The sequence below is a fragment of the Sciurus vulgaris genome (assembly GCF_902686455.1).
Source record: "Sciurus vulgaris genome assembly, chromosome: 12".
In the NCBI taxonomy this organism is placed as follows: domain Eukaryota; kingdom Metazoa; phylum Chordata; class Mammalia; order Rodentia; family Sciuridae; genus Sciurus; species Sciurus vulgaris.
In genome coordinates, this window is record NC_136473.1 from 104,461,998 (window position 1) to 104,485,855 (window position 23,858).

The 23,858-nt window shown below is 43.7% G+C and overlaps 1 protein-coding gene across 3 annotated transcripts in view; it reads right to left on the reverse strand.

The window, feature by feature from the left end:
* Positions 1-23,858, reverse strand: part of PAPPA2 (pappalysin 2) — a 515,818-nt gene that overhangs the window by 38,456 nt on the left and 453,504 nt on the right. For all 3 annotated transcript variants that reach the window (XM_079106960.1, XM_079106962.1, XM_079106961.1), the window contains 4 exons: positions 15,950-16,118; positions 14,436-14,571; positions 12,710-12,819; positions 2,477-2,548 (listed from right to left, as the gene is read on the reverse strand). In XM_079106960.1, the coding sequence (XP_078963086.1) occupies positions 2,477-2,548; positions 12,710-12,819; positions 14,436-14,571; positions 15,950-16,118 (487 nt within the window). The remainder of the gene's footprint in view (positions 1-2,476; positions 2,549-12,709; positions 12,820-14,435; positions 14,572-15,949; positions 16,119-23,858) is intronic.

The window sequence follows — 23,858 nt, forward strand, 5'->3', positions numbered from 1 at the left end:
GCAGAGGGTCCCAGTGAGCTCAGATTCCTGCCCTGTGCTTTTAAACACTCTCTCCAGCTCCAGGCCCTTGCGCTTTCTCCTGTCTCTGGGTCCGTTTTCCCTCCATCTGTCTCTGACGCTTGCATATTAAACTGACTTTTTCTGGTAAAGCATGAATTACTGGACGGTTGACCCTGAAAGACAGCAGCTTCTCTCGATCTTTCTCCGAGCTTGCCCTCCCTCCCTGCAGGTCTTCCTGCTCATTTCTTCAGAGCTGTCTCTCCTTCTTCACCCTGTCTGGTTCCCTTCCCTTTCCTTGGAGTATAGATTCTCCTTTTTCTTTCCTTCTTCCTTCCTCCCTCTTTCTGGGCTTTCTTCTTCTTACCCTTTGCTTGAAGGAACAGAAGGCAATAACTAGTTTTTAAAATCTTGCCCTACTCAGAGAATCTGGGAATGATACTGTGAAATAATCAGAACAGTGTAGGATAATCAAAATGTAAATAATGTCGGTCGGAATTATTCCTGGACAAAGAAAGCTTCAGAATAAGAATATACAGGCTGGGAAACTCCTTGTCTGCTCCCTTGGTGGTCAGGGTAGGGGTTCCCAAACCGGAGGCGCTCCAAGTCCCCTGGAGGAGGGCTTGCTTGGTAAGCCAGACTGCTGGGCCCCATGCCCACAGTTTCTGCTTCAGCGGGTCTGGGCAGCCTGGGGATGTACATTTCTAATAAGTTCCCAGGTAATGCTGAGGGGGCCAATCCTTGTAGGAACTAGAAGCTTCTAGAGGGTCAAGGATCAGCTGTGTGTGGTGGACGTGGGACAGGGGAGATGACAGAGGGAGGGAGGTCTGCTCCTCTGTCACATCTGACAGAGGGACTGCGGCAGCCCAGGAAGCTCTGGCTGTGGGTCAGGAGGGTGTATTGGATGCAGGGAGGAGGGGAGGCCGAGCAGGGAAGGCTCTGTACTGTGGCCTTCTGAGAAACACCCGAGCCAGCTCCAAGTCCGCCATCCATGCCCCCACTTGTGATCTGCATGGAACCAGCAGAAGGGAACTCTCAGGCTCCCTTTGATCTCATCCCAGCTCCACAGGCCTCTGCCTGTTTATCACCCTCCTTCCCTGGCCTCCCCTCCTTCCCCCTGCCCTGGATGATTCATCCCACCCCTCTGCCATGTGTTTTTCTAATGAAGGCAGAGGATGAGCTGTTCTGTTGGCCTGCACCGTGGAGAAGCGCACTCCACGCTAGCATCTCCCCTACTTCTCAGAATGCTATTTTATGGGTATCGATTCCCCACCCAGCTTTCTCTTTTCTCTAAAACCCCACCCTTTCCCTCCTTTGGCCTCTGGTGGATCCCAGTTTCCCAGAATTAGATCAAGGGACACAGATGCAGAAGAACAGAGGGATTAACGTGCATGTGGCCTGGGAGGGCGTGGGGGAGGATGTTGGAAATCCAGGGCAGTTAAAGGCTCTCTCTCCTACACACCAGGAGGAGCCAGAACTCTCCGGGCTTGACTACTAAGTGACTTATTTTCTTCCAGAGAGACCTTTGAATGAGAATAGAATTGGTATTTCTCACTGGCTCCTCCTAGGGTGGGAGGGCTTGAATGGGGAGGGTCTCCCTTCTCTGTCAGGACCTTGGGTCATCCTCCCTCTACAAGACTCTGCCCCTTCTTGACTCTTCTCTGTTAGGGTAGCTCCAGTTAACCTAGCCAAGGAATTCACAGCACCCGAAGTGCACCAATGTCTTATATCCACCGTTCGAAGAAAGAGACAGGACTTGCAGAGGTCCCCAGGAGGTCGCAAACTTGGATTCCCTGTGACCCAGGCAGTGAAAGGTTGAGGGAAGCCCCAGACAAATCGCCATGGTGGAGGGGTGGGTGGTTGGGGACAAGGACTGCACTCTGGGGTAGTAGCTGCTACTTGGATCCAGCTAATTGCTGCCATGATTGCCAGATACTCTTATTTTATAAGAAAAAAAATCTTGGCATGAAATACTTTTTTGTATTTATTTTTATATGTATGTGTGTGTGTGTGTGTGTGTGTGTGTGTGTGTGTGTGTGTAATGTTACATATGTACATAAGAATTTTATGTAAAAATCTCAAGTTTTAAACATTGGCAACCAAAACAAAATTGGTTTTAGACTGTGCTGGCTCACAAACCTGTCAGTGGGCCATGTGTCTGCAAAATCCTGATCTAACGAAGTCCCAACAAGGCCTACTTACAGAATCCTGAACATACTAATAATTCTTTCTGACCCGCCCTTTAACTTATTTTTATTAAGTCATTTAAAGTAGACCGCTAAGATTTGACTCAAACAGAACAAAAATCAGAGATCCTAATTCCTATAAATTTGGGATTGCAGAGATAACTACATTAAAGAAACTGAACAAAGGCCAGAGGAGCGGGGGCGGGGGACAGGATCCTGAGCTAGAGGGACTCGGCGAATCCAGCAGACCCCAGCTCTTCAGCCTGGGCTGGGGGAAGAAGAGGTTGACTTACCTCACAGGACTGGATACAGTGGATCAGCAAGGGGTCTGGGTGCCACTGACGCCGGCCAGTACACACGATGCTCTGAAGAGGAAGGAGGGAAACACAGTAGCATGAACAGAGACTCCTGGTTGTGAGGGAAGGAGGTCCTGAACTAGCCCACCAGCCCACCTCCACCCCTCAGTAACAAGAGCTGACTGGCCCTAGAGAGGAGCTGGGTGCTGGCGGGCCCTTCCCGTTAAGTCTGCTGGATGGGACAAGTCAGACGTTCTCAGTGGGGGCAATCTCTTCCTTCTCCAATGTTTCAAAATGTCCAGAGTGTGGTTCGAGAAACACCTTCAATAGTATAATGAGCTTGATTTGTCCTTAGGCGTACTACTGATTGCACTTGTCTTGACATTTTAAATGTTCTGAAAAATGATAAGGTGGTTGTGTTGGTTCAGAAGCACCATGGGTTGTCAAACACCGACAAAAACCAGAAGGAGGGTCTTTAACTAAAAAGGCACCTGATGGTCTGGGTGTGGCTTGGAGGTGTGCCCCATGGCTCAGCTGGAGGCTGGGTCTCCAGGTGGGGTACTGAAGGAAAAGGATCTTCAGGAGGTGTTGCCTAATGGGAGGTGTTAAGTCACCAGGAGTGCCACCCTCATAAGGGATGAACGTAGTTCTCTGCGACTCCACTTAGTTCCCAGAAGAGTGAATTATAAAAAGAGCAAACCTGGTTCCTGAATCTCTCTGGCTTTTCACCATTTTTTCTCCCTCTCCAGCATTTTCCTGCTATGATGCCAACTGCTATGTCGTGATGCAACCAGGAGGCACTGACTAGTACATTGGTGCCATGCTATTCGACCCTCTGATCACCCAAATCATGAGCCCAAAGACCTCCTCACTTTGGAAAGTTTCCAGCCTCAGGTATTTTGGAATAGCATCAGAAAACAGACTAGTACAATGGATCTCAGAAATCCTTGATTGTACTGTGTATGTGTGTAAAGCTAGGACTAGAAGCCACATTGCATTCTCTGCAACTCTTGTTAGCACTATTTAGCTCTTCCTTCTAGGAAACAGAATTGCGTCCACACAATGGATAAAGAAGACTAATGCGAAGTCACCAGAACTCAAAATGGCATCAACTTTTCTTTTGGTTTTTTGGGTTTAGCTTACTTCACTTAGCATGATACTCTCTAACTCCTTAAATGCATTCCACTGCTGTGTATCACTAGTTAGAACAAATTTTAAAAAAATTAAAAAAAGGAAAACATTTAAAAAGGAAGAAAATGACACCAACTTGAAGCTGGTGGGAACGTGAACACTTTCATTTTAAAACACCAGTGACACAGGTGAACTAGTGGTCATCTATTCTTTGTTGGCTATAATCCCCTTCACAATGAGCTTTTACCTTTCAATATTTATATTTTAAAATTTCAAAGGCTATACTGCAGGAAAAGAGAAAGTCCCATAGCAGGTTTCAGAGATAAATAAAGGTTCTCTCCAGAGCCTGCTACCAACCTACCCCCTCGCTGACATTCATTCTCATGTTTTACTTCAATACAACAAGAATTCAGAACATTTGGAAGAAAAACAGTACTAAGGGAGAGAGAAGCTTTACATAAGACAGCATCCCAGCAACTGGAAATTATACATTCCAGAATGCTGAGATGATTCAATAATATGATTGGAGGCATTCATATATATTAATATACAGGAATATGAATTTATACTTATGGTCAGTTATGGGCATGATGATCTGCAATATTTTTCTGGAGTCATACTATTGCAAACTAAAACTCTTCTTTCACAGATTCCTCACAGGGGGAAATAAATAGAATAAATCTTTACAGGGTTTGATGTCTAAAGCTCTATATTATATTATTAGAAGGTGATTTGACTTAAGTTATCATTACAATAAAAAAGGATTATCAAAGCAGATATACAAAGGAAACACAACAGGGGTATTGAAACTACTGAAGAAAGTGCTATTTTCCTGCAGGTAAAGTCACTCAAACAGAACATTTGCATATAAACAACTGCTCTGCTAAGTAGAAACGATTCTTCATTTTTTAAAGCAGATTTCACTAGAACCCTACTTAGCTGTGGTTGAGATTTTTGTTATTTAAAATATCAGTGTTTGATATTAGTTTGCTGTCCTCACATAGTAGTGATGGCAAAATACATTAACTTGTCCCCTTGAAAGGCAGATGCATGGCAACTTGACTCCTTTTCTGCTACATTCACTAAGGTCCCCTCCCACATCAGTCCACCATTCCATTCAGACCAAATGTTTGCAACCAAGAGCCAGGTTCCTGGTGAGCAAGACAATCTGTAAATCCATGAACCCAGTGCTACCTAGCTCAAGGTCTTTGGGGGAAGGTTCTGAATGCCAATTTTCTCCACATAAGAAGATTCTCAGCCTTGGCAAACTCACATGATGCAGATAGACAGGACTTACCAGAATATTCTGAACTGACTGTACCAACTTCTTCTGCACTCCCAAACTCCTACCTGCCCACAATCTTTATAAATGCACATGTCTGGGTCTCATAACACTCCAGAAATTCTACCATATATTACAAAAGGAGAAAAACTAAATGAAAGAAGTCGTCTTTATTTATTTTCAAATCTTTTTTCCAGAGCTCATTTTTCTTCTTTCTCCTGTTATTTCCAATTTATTTTTACAGCTTTGTATTCTTCTGGAATTTTATTTTCTTACAAGATAATATACATTCAAAGAGTAAAATATAAGACTTTAAAAGTGCTCCTGTTCCCCAGCTACCCAGTTTCTTCTGTTCTATTTCTAGTTATTTTTGTATCATACACTGTACATATACATATATTCACACATACACACACACATATAAATTCTTCATTTCCTCATGCAAAATGCCATGATATTATTTTTCATTTTAGCTTATAATTGTTGGTGGTATTTGTTTGATGGTCTTACTTTATTCCATGATGCATGGTGGGGTTCTGTTTATTTTATAATATCTGTGATGTTGCATTCTACTGAACACAGTTATTCCTGTTGTATGAATGTATGCCAACTTATTGAACCAGATTCTTAATGATAGATACTTCCTTTCAGTCCTTCTGCTGTAACAAAGTTCATGTAAAGTCATTTCACACATGCAAGTATATCAGAAAAAATTCAAGAGAGTAGAATGATAATATCCACCTGGTTGATTTCTTAATGCTATGAAATTCAGTCTTGAGACTAGTTCAGACTAGCAACCAACCTTTCTTACTCTCTGAAAGTTGCAAAATTTGGTGGTACCTGGGTCATATCCTTTCCTAGATTGCAAAATCTTTGAGGATAAGGAATGCTTACTTCTTCTACTTCTTTTCTTTGCCTTACAGAGAGATGCTATTTTATAAGTATTTGCCAACCACTCGCTGGAATGTGTTATCTCTAGGGTTTTCCTGTATCTTCTGGCCTATGAAAGTCACCCATCCCCTAAAGATGCCCTGTATCTATAAAAATATGCTTATGCCATTATTTGATGCTAATTGAAGGACAAATTGAAACATTTTTCAGGACTAAATTTTATGTGCACATTTGAGATGCAAGAGGGAAGTGAATCAGGAGCAACTTCAGTGAGAGGGTGCTAACGTGGTTTCCTTATTTTCTGGAATACTTTTGGCAAATGATGCTCATATATGTTACATCGGAAACACCATAGAAAACAACTGCAGAACAGCTGCACATCCTCTGCCCAGCTCCATATGGTTTTCATTTTGCTGTACCTGTGTGGAGATTCAATTCGTGCCCCCTCCATGTGTTCCCCTGTGTCATTTCCTTTCCTTTATCCTTTTTGGTAACAAGTCTCCTGCCTCTGCTATTATTTCTATGTTTTTGCATGTTATTACAATCACCCCAAAACAACTAGCCTATGAGCCAGTGGCTTCTCAGATGAGTCTATTACAACTAAGTGCCAAAGATTTCTTTTGAGTTTTCCAAGAAAACGAGTTGAAAATTTGTCCTGGTTGGGCCATTTTAAAATTCCTTTAAAAAAAGAAAAAAGGAAGCAAAGAAAGAAAAAGAAAAGAAAGAGGAGGAAAGAAGGGAGGAAGGGAGAAAGGAAGGGAGGGAGGGAAGAAGGAGGGAGGGAGGGAGGAAGGAAGGAAGGAAGGAAGGAAGGAAGGAAGGAAGGAAGGAAGGAAGGAAGGAAGGAAGGAAGGAAGGAAGGAAGGAAGGAAGGAAGGAAGGAAAACCTAAGGGTCATTAGGATGGCCCCAGGCTATGTTAGGCTGTTGCCTGGTTCAATTTCTTGTTAAAGGGCATGAGACTGCTAGTTAGCCAACATTAAGATCTAACAGAAACATCCAATTATTATTATTTTTTAATCTGTGATAATTACTTGGCAAAAGGGGCTGCTGATCACATCAGGTAGGTTTGTGACGATGTTCTAATTGCTATGTATGTTTGGCTTCATAAATAAAACAGCATTGTTTTGCATGTTTATTTGGACAAGTCTAATTCACTTTGGTTCCTCTTCGCCCTCCCCCAGACTCTCTTGCATTCTCTCCCCTCGTGATGAGACCCTAGATACCAGGAAGGAACAAATCCACGCTCAGAATGGAAGAGACCCGGAACACCATGTGCCCGAGTCTACACCGACTTATAGCAGGGTCACGGCAGCTGTCACTCAAGGTTGGACCACCAACAGGGCACTCTGGGGCAGGACTGAGCCTTCAGAGCCAGAAGCGGGTGTTAACCCACTTTGTGGGAAGCCACTTCTCATTGAACCATTCCATGTTTCGTTTAAAGGACTGGCTGATTCTTTGGGGATGAATTTGGGAATACACAGTCAGAAATTGTGAGATGTGATGTGACTGAGCAATTTTGGTGAAGAACCGGGGAGATGGTCCTGTGCGGCTGCAGGAAGCCTCATTAATTTGGACCTCACTAATTCATAATTACCATAGTACTAAAAAGAGAAAAGGAAAGCGTATGAAAAAGGATTTTATGAAGCAAAATAACAGGGGAAGTGAGATGTTATGATGGATGCCTTTGTACTTCTGAAGGAAATGCTTTAAAATACAGTTTAGGAAAACTCATTTACGTGCAAACAATTGCCACATTATGTTAAAAAAAAAAAAAAAAAACTCCCCATAAAATCAGTTTCCTGAAAGACCACTACTATGAAAGCTGAAATAGTGATTTTCCTGTTTCAGTTACATAACATAATAAAACACACTCTTGACACAGTGAGCAGGGAAAGTCATAAAAGTCCAACCTCACACAGGTCTTTGGAATGACAAAAAGGCTTTCTTTGAGAAATGGCTCGGTGGAAGCCATTCTCTTCTCTGAGCTCTCTGGTTTCATGCTCTGGGCAACAGGGGTATGGTCACATACCAAAGAGACCCTGGGCTGCAGGATGAGATGTCATGCTACCCAGAAGAACCTCACAGCTTAGTGGGAAATCGGGATTAGAACAACACAGAAGAGAAAGGAAGAAAGAAATGAAGAAAGGAAAAACAGGGATAAGATAATGACAAAGTACTACTCTCAGCAACCGTCTGAGAGGAACGACTTACACGTCCTCAACTCCAGACTATCAGGAGCCCAGCAGCTAAGCAGAGCAGGGAAGCAGATGTCACAGAAAGGTCTAGATCTGTGTGTATAACAGGTGAAGGAGGAAGACAGGGTTACAGTGGCAAAGGCCCAGAACTCATGGGGAACCTCCAACCTGACTGTTGTCTCTTATGGCCAGCATGCCCTTGAAACACTTAAAAGTAATAGCATATTTCTATCCCTCTCAGTCGCATAAAGTTTTTAGAAATTGCTTCTCTAGTCATAGGCAGTTCAACAGGAAATGCGGAATAATGGATTAATTCTCTTTCTTGCAAGCCCAGTTTGTAAAAGGGACAGAAAAGACAAATGATCTAGGCATTGTCCACACACACAGGCAAGAAGCAATCCATAAAATATTTTTATTTCTCATACAGTTAGGTGGTGATATCTTCACAGAGATGGAGGATATGCCCATGGATAAAATTTGTACTAAACAAATTAAATATCTTTTAAACTTAAGAATTGTATGCTAAAAACTTTCCATGATAGTTCATGTATTATTTTTAAGTTTTATAACAATACTGCAAGATAGACACTATCTCTCTCACCCTTGTGGTTGAGTGCATGGGACTCTAAGGAGTAGGTCACATTGCATTTGAACCCAGGAAAACCCCATTCTTTCTTTTATGCCACTTGCTAGTTTGAACTATTTTTCATTGAAACTCCAGGCTACTTAAGCTCTCAGAAATAGTTCCTTTAATAAAAAATATATTATTCTAGGATTCAGGCATCATTGGCAGGAGTAAAAAGCCAATAGAATCCCAGAGAAGGAAAAATGATCTCTGTAGACATCTAAAAGTATATGTCATTGTTCTTTAAAAACAAAACAAAATTAAAAAAAAAAAAACAATTTCTTTCAAAATAAAGAAAAGCTGTATTATAGAGAAATATCCCTCTTAAATTATTCTTTTAGGTTCCATGATGAGAGTAGGGGAATGTAAAGGTGAGGTGGTTCTCATGGTGAGTGGAATGATTTATTTTCTACCTACTAGGCAAATGAATACAAGTATATACTAGAAAAAAGTAAAAAGACCACAGCTAACTGGGTGATTCAGGGGATATCACACTGAACTGGGAGTCAGAAAAGCTTCTGACTTTCTTTCTTTTTCCATTTCTTGCTAGCTCTCAAATCTTGGACACCTCACTTAAGGATCTGTCTAATGTATAAGTAAACTAAAGATGATAAAACTCCTTTCCTAGCTTATTGGTTTATGATGAGATTCAAATGAAATCACACACATACACACACACACACAAAACTTGGAAAACAATAAAATATTAACCAAATGTAAGTTGTCATTTTTTATTATGAAGAATGAAGTCATTGGAAGCAGAATAGAGACAATGATGCAACTTAATCCATGCTCTGTAGTCTTGCCAGATATGACATTTTGAAATCTGGCAGATGGGAGGGTTTCTTGTGACACAGGTAAGCACCACTTGCTAAGCAAATGAACCATGCTCCACGTAGGTGCGCTCGCACTATACGATATTCACGTTGCCAATATCTCATTTTGTGACAGTAGGGTCTTCGAAGTGTTGCAGAGGAATTATCTGGGATTCTTGCTAAAGATGCCTATTCCAAGACATCCCAGTCCTTCTGGAGGATGGAACTTATACCACTCTTACACACTGCCCAAGTGATTCTTAAGGACATGAAAATTTAAGATCGAGTATAATATGGAGTGACTTCCAATATGCGTCAATTTGAGTTGCAAGGATTTTACTCATTTAATGCAATTGCTTTGGTTTGCGAATCATTCTCCCTATTTATGAGGACAGGGTTAATGCGAACACCCCTCATATGCCACTGAGTGCCACAAGGAGGCCATGGGATCATCCATGGCTGCCCAGTCTTGTCCTGGAGGACCTGAGGTACAGAGGGCAATGATGTCGTCATCATTTTCATTGCTTCCAATAACTTCATTTTCTTATTTTTTGATAATAAAGTTTCAGCTTCCTAAGAGCAAAGCATCCTTGCAAGCTTTGAGCATAAGCAATACTCCTTAATGTCTTATCTACGAAAGAGCTGAGCAGGCAATGTGGCAGCAGGTCATCAAGCTGACGATTAGTGTTAACTGTTAATGTTAATTATTTGATTTTAGTTTGGCTTAACACTTATTGATTTGGGGCTCAGGAGCACATAAAAATGTTAATTATAATTTCAACCTTTGAAATTCTGACGGCTGGTTGTTTTCCAGGAACAAATGACTCTTACAAGGTAAGAAAAAGGTTGCTTTTGGGTTACTTCACTTTTGTTTACTTCATATTGTTGGAAACAGCTAATCTACTTCATTTTGTTTTCACACAGAAGTATGACATGCGTCTCAAGAGTTCCCATTAAAGTTACTGTGCCCCTAACAAAACTGCAAACTGTAAGCAGCCACACCGTTTAGTGGTACCCTGAAATCATACAGAGTAGGGCAATATCATCACAGGAGAGAAGAGGTGGGCCCGAGTGAGGGGAGCTTCTTACCTGCCTCAGGTAAGCTGATGGAGAAGGACAGCTACGCATCACACAAGTTAAATTCCACCCATGCACTTCTCTTCTGACTCATGCTAACCCAGGAGAAGAGGTAACCCCCTTACACTTGAGCAGAGGAGGTCGAGAACAGAAAGCAAGCTTCCTGAGGCTATGCAGTTGGTGAAAAACAGAGATCACGAGGAGAAACTTGTTTTTTAACAAATACATTTTTCATTCCAAGGTTTATAGTGTTTCTCTGAGGCTATGGACAATGAATGTCCAAACCAAGAATTGACAGACTAGACCAGAGTCATCACAAATGCAGTAATACAAATGATAATGTTTCATGTACTGGCTCAAGGAGAAATGAGTATGCTACGTTTTCTTCCTGGGGTAGGCAACTAGACAAGAATGTAATTACACAGGAGTAAGAAGCTGGTGAAATGCACTCAATTTGAAGAGAAAATACACATTTACTTCTGAAGTAGGAAAAAAAATGGTACCACAGCAATTTCTTTGCTCATTCCACCAATATTGATAAGACACCTACAAAGTGCCAGTCACTGAGAAGAGCTCTAGGAATACAAACACAAAGAGAGTACTATGCGATCACAGTAAAAAATAATGACTCACCTACAGGATGGGTGGGAAGGGGAGACTTTCATAAAATAGAGAAAATGGTTTTCCAGTTTGGAAATGGTCAGACTCTGTAATTAGTATTTCTGCCGTTTGCAGGTAGACAGACGAACGATCCTTTTCTGCATGTTCATTTGAAAAGCAGAGGCAAAGGAGCCCCACTTTCTGGGAGGCCTGTGTTCAGGCCACACAAACCCTGCACCCACCCACGGACTGTCCCATAGGTGTCTTGTGGGGTAGATGGTGGAATAGTAGTGGAAGGATTTCTGCAGCAATTTGTATCCCTGAAGGAAGAAAAGCTCTCACCTGTCAGAGCCTTTCCCCCTCTGGCTGCTAATGGAGAAGTCTCTCATCATAGGAAGGGGGATTTGTGGGCTGGAGGAGAGAACCGAGACCACGTGGCGCACCACAGAACACGAGGCGAGCCTCCAGCCTGGGCACCTGCAGCTGCCTCAGCTCAGCCACACCTGTGCACATGTGGGCAGTGGACCAGTCTAGAAGGTCAGGAGGGGAGAGCTGCCCAGGTGCTTCTCCGGCCTTTCCTTGCACTCCTGTGCAGTCTGCGCACGGCCCTCAGCCTGTGCCAGGCCCCATCTCCTCTGACTCACATCCTCAGAAGGGCATGGAAGTCCCGCAGGACCTTGCTGGCCTGTCTTTTCCTCATCTCATCCTTTCCCCCATCTTCCCTCTCTCCCACAGTCACACATCCCTATTTCAGCCACAGAGCACTTCTCACTGTTCTTTATCCTCTAGAAATTTCCTCCAGATCACGGTTAAAGACTCAGAGGAAATCTGCAGTTTATCCTCCACAACTCCACCTGGCTCCGGGGCAGCAAGAGTCAGGTGCTCCACGAGGCATGGTTAGAAGCATCTGATTCCAAGGCCAGACTGTAAGTCCCTTAAACAGAGGGACTATCGCTTTTCACCTCCTTCTCCTAGCACCTAGTACAGTTCCACGGCACTAAGTGAGGCTCCGTAAACTTTAATAGAATAAAGAACGAGTAGAAGTGATAGGGCTGAGCTCTTCCCCACCTCTCACCCCACATCACACCCAGAGTGTGCTTTCCTGATCTTCTGCTTTAACACAAATCCCTGCCAATAATGCAGCACAATTAGCCAGTGAGAAAAAAGAGGAGTTGGGAACGATCTGGGAGCAAAACGTATGTGTCTGGCATGCATATTTTGGTGATTCTATGTCAATAGCTCTGCCACACAGAAAGCAGCCCTATACTCAAAGCACCCAGATTCTCCAGGGCTCCAACATCTCTGTCTGCCCATCCTAAGAACAGATGAGCTTACAAGGTCTTCCCACTTAGCACTTGCTTAGCTTTTTCTCTCTCTTTCTTGCAGATTCTTATCCTTTAACCACCCTTTAGATGGGGACCACCTTCTTCTCAAGCTTTCTCCCTGTTTCTTCTTGACATTTAAGCCTTATTTCTGGGAATGACATATGCAGCTGTTTGCTTCAAGGTTGCTTTGAGAGCCTCTGAAATGACCGTAGGGAATAACTCCTGTCAGTGGAGGGTGACTTCAGCGGCCTCACATCTTTGGCACTTCAAAGCAGCCCTCTTCTCACCTGGACTCTGACAGGCTGCATCCAGTGCTCCAGAGTGTCCGCAGTGACGTTCTCCGGCAGCATCACAGGATCACTGGGGGGGATTATGCACGACGGGGAGCACACTGCACCTGCAGGAACACAAATTTACAGCAAAGACTTGAACTTCCTGACCTCAGGCTCTTTCATCTTGCAACCAGCAGCTTTGATTTTCCAGGAGCAACTGCTTTCTCCGTCATGGGTCTTCACATTATGGTGGCTACAGACAGGGCTGGTACTCATCCACACTAACTGTTAAATAGCCACTGTCATAAGGTAACTCTCTTGCACCAAGCAACCCTTCTCTGCCTGAATTAACATGCCCTCTCCTCTAGGATTCTGAATTTCTCTATGACTCAGAAATGAAGGGCTTACCCCCTGGCCCAGCAGATGTCCATGTCCCCACTCCAGGATCCTAGCTAGCCACACTCTCTCTTGATTGTCTGTGCCTTTCAGTATAGTTTCATCATTCCTTCTTTATGGTCTGGTGACTTAACAACTGCAGAAACTACCACCTGAGAACTTGACTAGCTGGGCAAAACATGGCCCATAAATCATGAAATTACTCCAGGGGATGTCCTGTCAGTTGCTACACTGAGTATCATTAAATTGGCAGCCAGGAAATCTGTGTTATTAAAGGAAGAAGCAATGGAAAATCAGAAGCAGAGATTTTGACCATGTGCTGGTCTCTCAAAGGAAAATCTCACCCAGTTTCCTTGCATGTGGGGTTCAAGTAGCTCCTAAAATTCTGTTAAAAGGAAACATACTCTCAAGGTTTCTGTTTCCTCATTGATAGGTCTGATGACTCTAAGTTTCTTCCCAGCTCCATGTTTCTGTTTTTAAGTAACTGCGATAGTGATAACAAATCACATCGCCCTTTAGGACTCTGAGAATGTGATACCTTAATACAGAAATCAGCAGATTTGAAGATGAGTCTGCTCATGAACACTCTACTCAAGAGGCACATCAACCTTCCTGATACTCCAGGCCCGACCACAAGATGCGCCAGTGCACACAGCACCTTGAAATGGTAAAGAGCCCTTTTAGAAACTAAGGATGTTTCGGATGAACTCAAGTTATCTTTACTTGCATTACACAGGTTAAAATGCCCTATCATTTGCCCTATAGAATTACTTCTGCAATTTAGAATTTAGAAATGATCTCACAAGGTTACACACCAAACAGGACTCTCTTTTATGATATTTGGGGCCATTCAGGGAAAAGTTGAGTCAATATCAGTATAAGTCAGCTCTGGCCTCTAAAAACCCTTCATTGCAATTACTTGAATAAGAAGTTGTCCACCAGCTCTGGAACCTAGCTCCCATAGAGATAGAAGAGCAAGCCAGGCAAGTACAATGGCAAATTATTCCCTTAAGGAACTCTCCACAGCAAGAATGGAGGAACCCAGCATGCATATAGATATGGCTACCCTCCTTTCCTCTAATTGGAATTACAACTCCTGCCAGGAAGCCATCCACTCTCAACCCTGCAGCAGAGTGGGGAACGTGACCACCTTAGCAGCTGTACCGATGTTATACACACGTAGAAGAGGAAGAAAAAAAAATTTGCCTCGCATTTCATTTTCCCTGAAGCAGCTAAGAGTCAGTCTGAATTTCCATCCACTCTTCAGGGGAACGGGGTATCTGCTCCAGACAGACTCAATCAAGGGACGACATGGGAACACTTCAGCCTCCCTTCCCTTCCTTACCAATCCCGTATCCCTGTTCACACTTGTACTCCACGAAATGCAGCTCCGAGGGGGGTAGCGGGCACTCCCCTTGCAGGTTCTCACACAGCTTGAACTCCTGGGTCCACAGCCCCTCTTTGGTGCAGAGGATGGGAAGCTAGAACACCAAAGGCAAAGAGCATCTTCATTACTGTCCACTGCATTCCGAATTCTGATTAAATGGTGAGATCCTTCGACTTCTAGAACTTGGACTAAGAGATACTCTTGGGACAGCGAACTGTGTTGGAAACAGTGAATAAGGGGAAAAAGAAGATGCCAAGCCAAGGCAGTTAGCTGCTTTTTCATGTGAAGGAATCATAAACAATTTTGCTATTCATGAAATCTACCAACAGTGTGTTCCCCTTTGGATATCTGGATATGATGAGCTTTTGACCGTAGCCCACGTATTCTGAGCTACTTTGGGGAATTTTCCCAACTGGGCTTTTTTGCATTGATCATCTTTATTATCACAAAAATGCTGCTTGTGGCCAGTGTCACATTTCCTTCAAGAAGAGCATCATCCAGTGAAAGCAATTCACCATTTCCCTAGAGGTGTGCTTTCGACTAGAAGGGAAACATCACAGATGCCTTTGCTATATTCCTTCCTCTGAGCATGTCCTGGCTCTGTACCCCTTGGCTTCACACCCCCGATAATCACAGAGAATTCCCTACCTAGAACACAGAGAGGGGCACTGCCTAAAACACCCAAGAAAATAAGATTTTAGAAATATAGATAACTCTTGCGTCTGGCCACCTCCCGGGCTCCGTATCTAATCCGTGCACACAGATGTGTTGGATTTCTGGGCTCTCATTTCATGGAATATTCTTTTCACATCTGTTCTCCAGTTCTTACCTTGGAGTGCTGGACACCAACTTAAAGATACATGCCAAAGGAGTAAAGCCATTGATCTTTGCCTAGGAAGTCTGCTCGACTTCCTGTCTCGTGTATGTGTGTGGTGCTTGAAAAGATTCTAAAACCAAATTGATTTTAGTCACTCAACCTCGATAAGGCTGCGGTTTTCATTTGAGACTTCTTGCGCCAAAATCCTAGGGAGGATAATAGTCAAACAACACTTTGAGTTTTGCCGAGGAATTTGTGTTTCTGTTCAGGACTCTGTTCTGCTAAATATATATATATATAAACTAGCATTCCTAGCCAAGTTATGTCAATAACCATGCACGAGAGGAGCCTGCATTACCAAATCAGGATCCCAGAACTGTTTGAAATGTACCCAGGTGCCCTATCCATTAGGTTTGTCTTGTTTCCTAGAGGAAGTTCTGAACTTGGGAGAGAATATTCAAAAAACATGGTATCTTCTATTTCCTGGTGAATAGTATCAGCACCCTTGGTTAGAATCCCAACTTAGTAAGGCCCTGCCTGTTGGGACTCTTTCTGGGAAAGAATCTTTGCTAGGATAATTTCTGCTCAATATTCTTGGCATGGCCATCAAGATCAGAACACAGCCTCGTCCAAAACCAAGTTCAAGGAGTCTTACCCTTTCACTTTTCTGGTTACAGTTGAGCACACACTGGCTGTTCAGGTTGAAGCCATCGGTGCATTCGTACATGCCTTCAAACACAGGAGCAGGAGGCTCACACACCACCGGGATGCAGCTGGCTGGCTCCCACAGGCCACTTTCCAGGCACTGTATCTTCAGGAACTTGCTGATGAGACATGAAACAAAACGGCCCATAAGAACCACTCAAGGAACTCATGGGAAAACTGGATCCTCAGCAGCATGTGATGAGCATTAGCAAACAGGCAGGGGCACATGGTCCTGAGCAGCCAAATGTCCCACCACACCAGTCCAATCTCCAAGTCACAGAGCTAAAAATAGGATCATTCTTGGATCAGCGGTGGGCATAGGTGCGGCAGAGTAATCCGAGATGCATACCCTCATGAGAGTTGGGCAGCGAGTGCAGCACTAGGTTACCTGGAGCTGGGGTTTCTCTGAGATGTCTGTCTTGGAGAAGACTCACATGGAAGTACCCCGGGGAATGCCGGGTCACGTGGGACACGGAAGAGGTCATCCCACACGCGCTCAGGGAACAAAGCTGATGTGAAGTGGGGATCATCGGGGTGCCGGTATGGTGACATGATTGCTGAAGTTGCTAATTGTTTATCTCTTCAGAGAGCAGAGAAGGTGCAGCAAGATGAGTATTGTTTTGGGAGAACCCACCTTGCCTTCGGAAGGACTAACCTCCCAACATTGCTACAGCTGCTCTGATTGCTTACTAGTCCGGTTTTCCTTGGAAAGGGGCCAAACCTTTCACCAGATCCCCAAAACAGACACAACTCAATGGATCCTGGAGGAAGCCCTCCTCCTTCTCGTCAACAGACACGGCCTCCAACCAGACAGGATTCTCATCGAGGCAAAGTCTGTTCCCCTCCTCTTCTGATGCGCTGCCATTTGGAGGTGGTTTCTAGGTTTCCTGTTCTAACATATCCACCTCTGATTCGGAACACTACTGGTTATAGATAAGCTCGTGATCCTAAAATGTAAATAATGCTTTGGCCATTGTCTCTCTCAACTGCACAGTGGCCTTAAGGTGCCAGTTTTTAGTGTTGTTTTAAATTTCAATATGCCCACCATTCCATGCACGCTTTTGACTGATAACTGTCAGATGTCTCCCGTGTGCCCATCCAATACTCTACTCTGACACCAGCATTTATCACACAGGGTCTTATCAATGTCCATCTGTCAGTCTTTCTCACTAAATTGGAGGCTTCCAGAAGGCAGAAGCTGTGTCTTATTCTTGTTTTTATTCTTTGGAACTAAAATAATATCTGGCTTATATTTGACTTTAATAAATACTTGCTAAATTAATCACTGAACTGAAATTAACGGATCAGACCCATTGCAAGATATATCACACAAACCGAATCATCAAAACACTGTAAATAAAATCATTTCTGATCCCCATTTTGTAGATAGCAACACACTGAGAGATGTTAAACTCCTTTTTCAAGATCACACATCACAGAATGCATTTGATTTCAAATAATTTTAATAACAAAATATTTTAAAAGTTGAATATTTTCATAGTATCCACATAGAAATAAGTAGAATATTTTTTTATCATCAGTTACTTAAAGTCTTCCTTTGTTTTCAGAAATATTTTAGTTCATATATATGATTCATGTCTGGGATTCTTTAACACTGTAGCCTATGTCAACATGTATCTACTTTCTATTAATAATGCAAACATTTTTTCTATATTTCAGAAGTTTGGGAAGACATTTATGAACATTACTTATTTGAATCCTCCAAACAACAGTTAAGGGTCAATGTTATTATCCACCTTTTAGAGAGGAAACAGCTTTCTTAAAGACCCAGCATCGTGGACCCAGGTCTGTCAGCTGACAAAGCCCGAGGTCCCTCTGCTGGGTCAGGATGGGGCCATTCCCGCCTTGCTGCACGGGCCGCTCTGGTTATTAATACTGGTTATTAATAGCATTCCCATCTTGTTGAACCCCCTAGATGTCCTTTGTCCCAAGGCTACATTCAAAAATATGGCAAAAAGTAGATTCATTTAAAAATTCTGAACTGAGTAATAAATGACCTATAGGAAAACACCCCCATTTTTGCATAGGGCTTGAGGATTTTTTACATGTGGACACAGCTAGGTAACCACAGCTCAGATGGAGATATGGAACATTTTCAGCCCCTCAGAATTCTCTCTTACAGAATCCCCCCAGCACCCACAGCACGCAGTACTTTGCAATACACTTCCCCAGGATGGATTAGGGTTGCTTGTTCCTGAACTCTATACCAATGAAACACAACCTATGTCTTCTTTAATAATGGCTGTTCTCAAGAAAGGGGCCACTTTAAAATGTCTGCTCAAACCTATTTTCAGTGAGGGTTTTGCAATTCTTTTCTCTGTGATAAGGCTCCCTGTGTCCCTCTCCTAAACTGGATATTTACTCTTCTTCCACTCTACAGAGTTTAAACCCTCCCAGGGACTCTTCCCTTTCTACCACCTCCCCCAGATGAAATCCTTCCCCTACCTCTGTTGAATTGACATGCCCCAGCTGGAGAGAGCAGGCAATACCCCTGACAGCGGGGAGAGGCGAGGCTGTTAAAGCCGGGCATGTCAGCATGGTTATAAAGGAGAACCCTTGCCTAGCCAGGACCATAACATTTTTACTTCATGTGATATTTTTCTCTGAATTGGTTGGAACACTTCAACCGTGGAAATAGTCCTTCCTTTCCTTGCCCAGAGTGAGGAACCATTCAAGAATGCCAATTCTACATATTTCCTTGCCAGTTTAATAACCTCAGGGGTGAGGGCAGACAGATCAAGCTTGGAAGGGTAAGAGCGAGTTTGGGTGTTTTGGGTGGTACCCAGACCACGTGACAGGCCCTGGGCTGCAAACCACTGGCAGTACTGGGAGGGAGACTCTTACGTGGTAGCAAGAGAACCACCACAGTTCACACTGGGGTCTCCAGGCTGGAGAGGGGGGACCTGGGCGGGAGTGAGGAGAGGCTGAGAGGATGTCCTGATTGCTTAGACGATCCAGTTCCTTTCCACAGTTGTTTCTGAGCCCCTCTCAACCTCGGGGAGTCTCCTTCCTCACAGCTTCGAATTCCCTTGTAAAGAGGATGGTCCTGTATGACTTCTCCCCAACAGCCGTTCCCAGCCTCCACCTTTGTCCACAAGAGGAGATGCTCTCTAGGTGCTACCCTCAGACTTCTTCCACGGCATCCAATTGGATCCTCGAGGCCCCAAAGCGAAGGCTGTTCCCTTCTGCTCGATGACCATACCTGCTGATTGTCACTTAGGGTCTCAGTCTTGAGGCTCCTGATATGGAACTTGGTGCTGGAGTGCCAGGGGCTTATTCTGGCCATTTTATTTCAAAAGAGACTGATTGTGTCAGGAAATCAGTGTGTCCTAGATTATTCCCATTTTCAGGAAGTTTGTTTTCCTTCTAAGGCTGCCAAAGGGAACTGAAGCCTAACTCATATTGTCAATCTTGTTTGATTAGTTACTTAGTGCTGAGGACTGAAAGTTTGTGCCCCCTCCTACGACTTCCTAACTCATGTGGTGAAGTCCTAACCCCAAAGAGTTGGTATTAGGAGGACAGCCTTTGTGGGGTAAGGAAGGTAGTTCTCCTAGAAGACACAAGAGCTTGCCTTCTGTACTCTGTCCTGAGTGGGCACAGAAAAGGATGGACATTGTGACTCAGAAAGAATGCCCTCAGAAAAGGGGTCGGCCAGCACCTTGATCGTGGCCTTTCAACTTAGAACTGTGAGAAATAAATGCTTACTTTTCAAGCCACCTAGACCGTGGTATTCTGCCATAACACTCCCACCTGACCAAGACGCAACCAAGGCACTATTTGGATCTCCAGCAATGCTACAGCTGCTTCTATGTTTCTTCCAGTTTGGTGACATTGAGGACTGACCTCTGACCCCTTAAGGTCATTAGTGAAAAAAAATTGTGGTTTATTCACAATAGTCCAATCCCTTCAGATAATATGTATAAGTCAGGGGCCAAGAGTTTCTTTTCAAAGTGAATGGCTTTGCATCTTAAAGATGATGGTGTTATGGTGTTGAATACTAGGCCAATGCAAGACAGGCCCTTACTAGGACAGAGATTCCAAAACTTCTTTGAAAGTTCTTTCCAAGTATCTTTTGTGTAACACATTCTTCATCCCAGTGGAATAAGGGTAGAAAAAAATATCTAATTTTAAAGGCAGGAAACTGCACATTGGTAACCAACTGGGTGAGTTCTCCAACATCACACAACCAGCAAGTCACTGGCAAAAGCAAGGATAGAGTTCCAATAAAAGACCCCAATGTGAAGACCAATGATTTCCAAGTGAAATTTGTTGATCAGCCCCATCAGAATCACATAGGTGCTACTTAAAACCTAGATTACAAAGACTGCGGAACCAAATCTCCTGTGACAGGCCTAGGACTCTGTATTTTTAAACATGCCATCAGTTTTTATATGCTCTCAGGTTGGTAAACTACAAAAATCTCTGCTCCTTCCCATGCTAGTGAAAATATACCACACGTGAAAAAACCAGAGATTCAAAGCAGTCACCCAGCAAGTAGCTATTTTGGTTTCTGCTAAGCGTCCAGCCTTTGAGGTAGTGTTGCTGGTTGGACAGCCTCACTTTCTGACTTCTTACTCATTCTGCCACTATTACCATGAGGAGTCGGGTTAGGGTAAAGCTCGTATTTATTTTCCCTCTAACTTCTCCAGACAAATCACCACTATTTCCAAGTTAGAAGGTGCTTTTTCCAATTTCCAGAACTTGTGGTCTCCACCTAGTGCTGAAAACCCAGCTGTGCTTTTTCTCCTTTTTACATCATTGCCAGAAAAGAAGATCTTGTAATCAAAACTTGGCTGCAAGTTTGATTGATGTTGTTTAGAAGCACATATGAGTCTACCCCATCCTATCACCACTAAAGAGTTTTCAAAAGTAATATTTATTTTCCATTGGTGAAAAGTATGATCTGTTGAGTCCAAGAGAGCACTATCTTGTCTTTGCCAATCAAGGGCATGTGGTGTCTCCAGTGGGTAATCCCTCATGAATAATATCAATAACAGAAAAAAATATTGAAGACTTCAGAGAGTCATTGTATAGAAGAATGTGTATTTAGTCATTTTACCTCAAGCCCGCCCTGTGTTATAAGGACTATCATCATCTGAGTCCTGGATTCTTTTTCCTCTACATAGCTCCTCTTCAGTCATCCCAGCTTAGTAAATGACACCACCATCTCCCACGTCACTCAAAACCAAAACAGGAGATGTCATGTTTCACCCTTTCTCTCAATCTTACTTTTGCTGAGTCCCATCTGATCTGACGTAATCCATGGACTTGTCCAGTCAGGGTCACCTCCCAAATATCTCTGGAATTTGTCCCGATACCTCCACATTTCTGCAGTCACAAATGTCACCATGAGCTACCATCTCTCACTTGCCACCTGGACAGCACCCTTCTCCTCTGGCTCTCCTTCCACCCAGTCAGCAAATACCAGTTGAAGAGAATTTTCATAAAAATAAAGAAATATATTAGATTGTGTCATTTCCCTGTGTGGAACATTTCAACGTCTTCTGCCTGCCAGAAAAATAAGATCCAAACTTTTCATGTTAGTCTGTGAGACCCTGCACAATCTGACCCCACTCTCTGTCCCCATTGCATGCCATATTCAGCTTCTTTAATGCACTTGGCACACTTTGGATTTAGAATCCCAAATACAACCCAAGATCTTTCCTGCCTGGGACTTGGGTACTATTTTCTCTGCTCGCTCTCCTCTTCTTTTTTCTGTCTCTTGGCTGCCTCCTTCTCTTTCTTCCTATCAAGAATAATTTTCACCACCCGAGAGCACCCTTATTTTATGCCTATAACTGTTTGTTTAGTCAGTGCATCTTTATTCCTTCCATACAATATGTACTGAGTAATAATTGTTTTGTTTATTGGATTTTTCTCACCTATGGCCAGTCTCCCTTTACTGGAATATAAGCTTGGTGACCTTATTTAACATATCTTCAGTATCCAGCACAATGCTTGATCATTGTGCCAATAAGTCTTGGCTTAACCAATGTATGACTTTATTTCATAGATGAAGCAAGGTTTAGAAAATTGAACTAACTTGCCTGGGGTTATTGAAATGGTCAGTGTGCCACGGGAGTTTGATATCAAGGCCTACGTCATAGTATGAAAGCGCTGGTGTTCTTAGAAACGTAACTCCACATACTTGGCCTCCCTTAGTGCATTGGTGCAGCCGCCCTACCTTGAAAAGGAGAGGAAAGGGAGAGAGGCAGATGGCATCGTGCCTATCACACATACTCAGACATGGAAGTACTAACTGGTTAGCAGTTTTGCCTGACATATGGCCAGTTTCTGAGCTGCAAGTAAAGAGCCTCTTTACTCAGCAAACAGACGGGACAATTACTATTCACAGTGTGCTGCGCAGAGAGGCAGCATTGGAATCTTCTGGGAATTGGACAGAAAGAAATCGCAGAACCCACCCCAACTCATCTCAGTTAGAATCTGCATTTTAAGAGATTCCTACACATGCTGAAGTTTGAGAAGTACTGATCTAGAACATTTAGGAAGACACGATCCTTGACCCCTCCCATCGGCACTTCCAAACCCCAGGCCAGTTTTCCTCTTAACAAATCACAGACCTGGTTCCTCCAGCCACCAGTATCCTAAAAGAGGAGCAGGCAGACCTCAACCTGCCTAGTCCATGGCTGCTTGGAGCGTTCGGCACTCTCTAGTGCCAGGCCTGCCGATGTCCTGCCCCGGCTCTTTCCACTAGGCAAGAAGTAGCATCAGCAGGGCCACCAGTCAGACACACTGGTTCCCGCCTTCCTTTTTACTTTTACTCAAGGAAAAAAAAAAAGTCCCATACCACACTCTTCTCCTGTGTGACCCAGCCTCTCCTTCAGCATGGACAGTGAGCCAACTCCTAAAAGTGGGACTGTTCTCCATCCCTCTCCTCACTCTGTGCATCTTCTGCTGCTAAATCTTGGTCTCCGGGCTGGCAGGTGCCATAACGCTCTGCGCCCCAGACTGGGACACCTGAACTCCAGGTTAGACTTCCTTCTCCATCTTCCACTGCCACTGTCTTCCCAGCCCTCCTCACTTCGAGATCAGCAGTCCTTGCTCTACCTCCTTCCATGACTTTCCGGTCCTTTCCTCAGATGACTGTCAAGAGTTTTTCCTACCAACACGCTCAAATTACTCCCTGGACTGAAATCAACCTGAAGTTTCTCCAAGGTGTGTGATTTAAACCTAAACACATACAACACAGTTATTCCTCAGATCCTATTATCAACTCAGTGTGTTTGAGAAACTAGAGATTTCTTGGCCTTCGCCATTTTCACCGTTGAATTATTTGTCCATTCGTCTGTCCATTCAGCAATTACTCCTTGAGCTCCAGGTGTGTGCCTGTTCATCCTATTAGGCCCTGCAGTTGTAGGTAGAGCTATAAATACCGTAATAGGGCCAGAATACTAACCAACGATGGCAGCCTGAAGAATGAGCCAGCAACACTGCCTGCAGATGTGCAGGGTGTCGGGAAGGGAATAGTTTGAGGTGGTTCTGGGTACAGAAGGAGAGGGGTGCTTTGGTTTAGTGAGGTGTCTCCCTGAAGCTCACATTAGAGACAAAGAAGGAAGGTTCAGTGGAGAAATGATTGGGTTGTAAGAGTCTTAATCCAATCAGTGAAAAAAGCACCTGACTGGATTAATAGAAGCTGTAGGGTGTGGCTGAAGGAGGCGGAGATTGGGGCGTGGCTATGGGGCATATATTTTGTATCTGGAGAGTGGAGTCTCTCTCTGCTTCCAGGTCACCATGATGTGATCTGCTTCCCTGCTACCCTCACCGGCCATGATGTTCAGCCTCACCTCCAGCCCCAAGGAATGGAGCCGGCCTTTTAT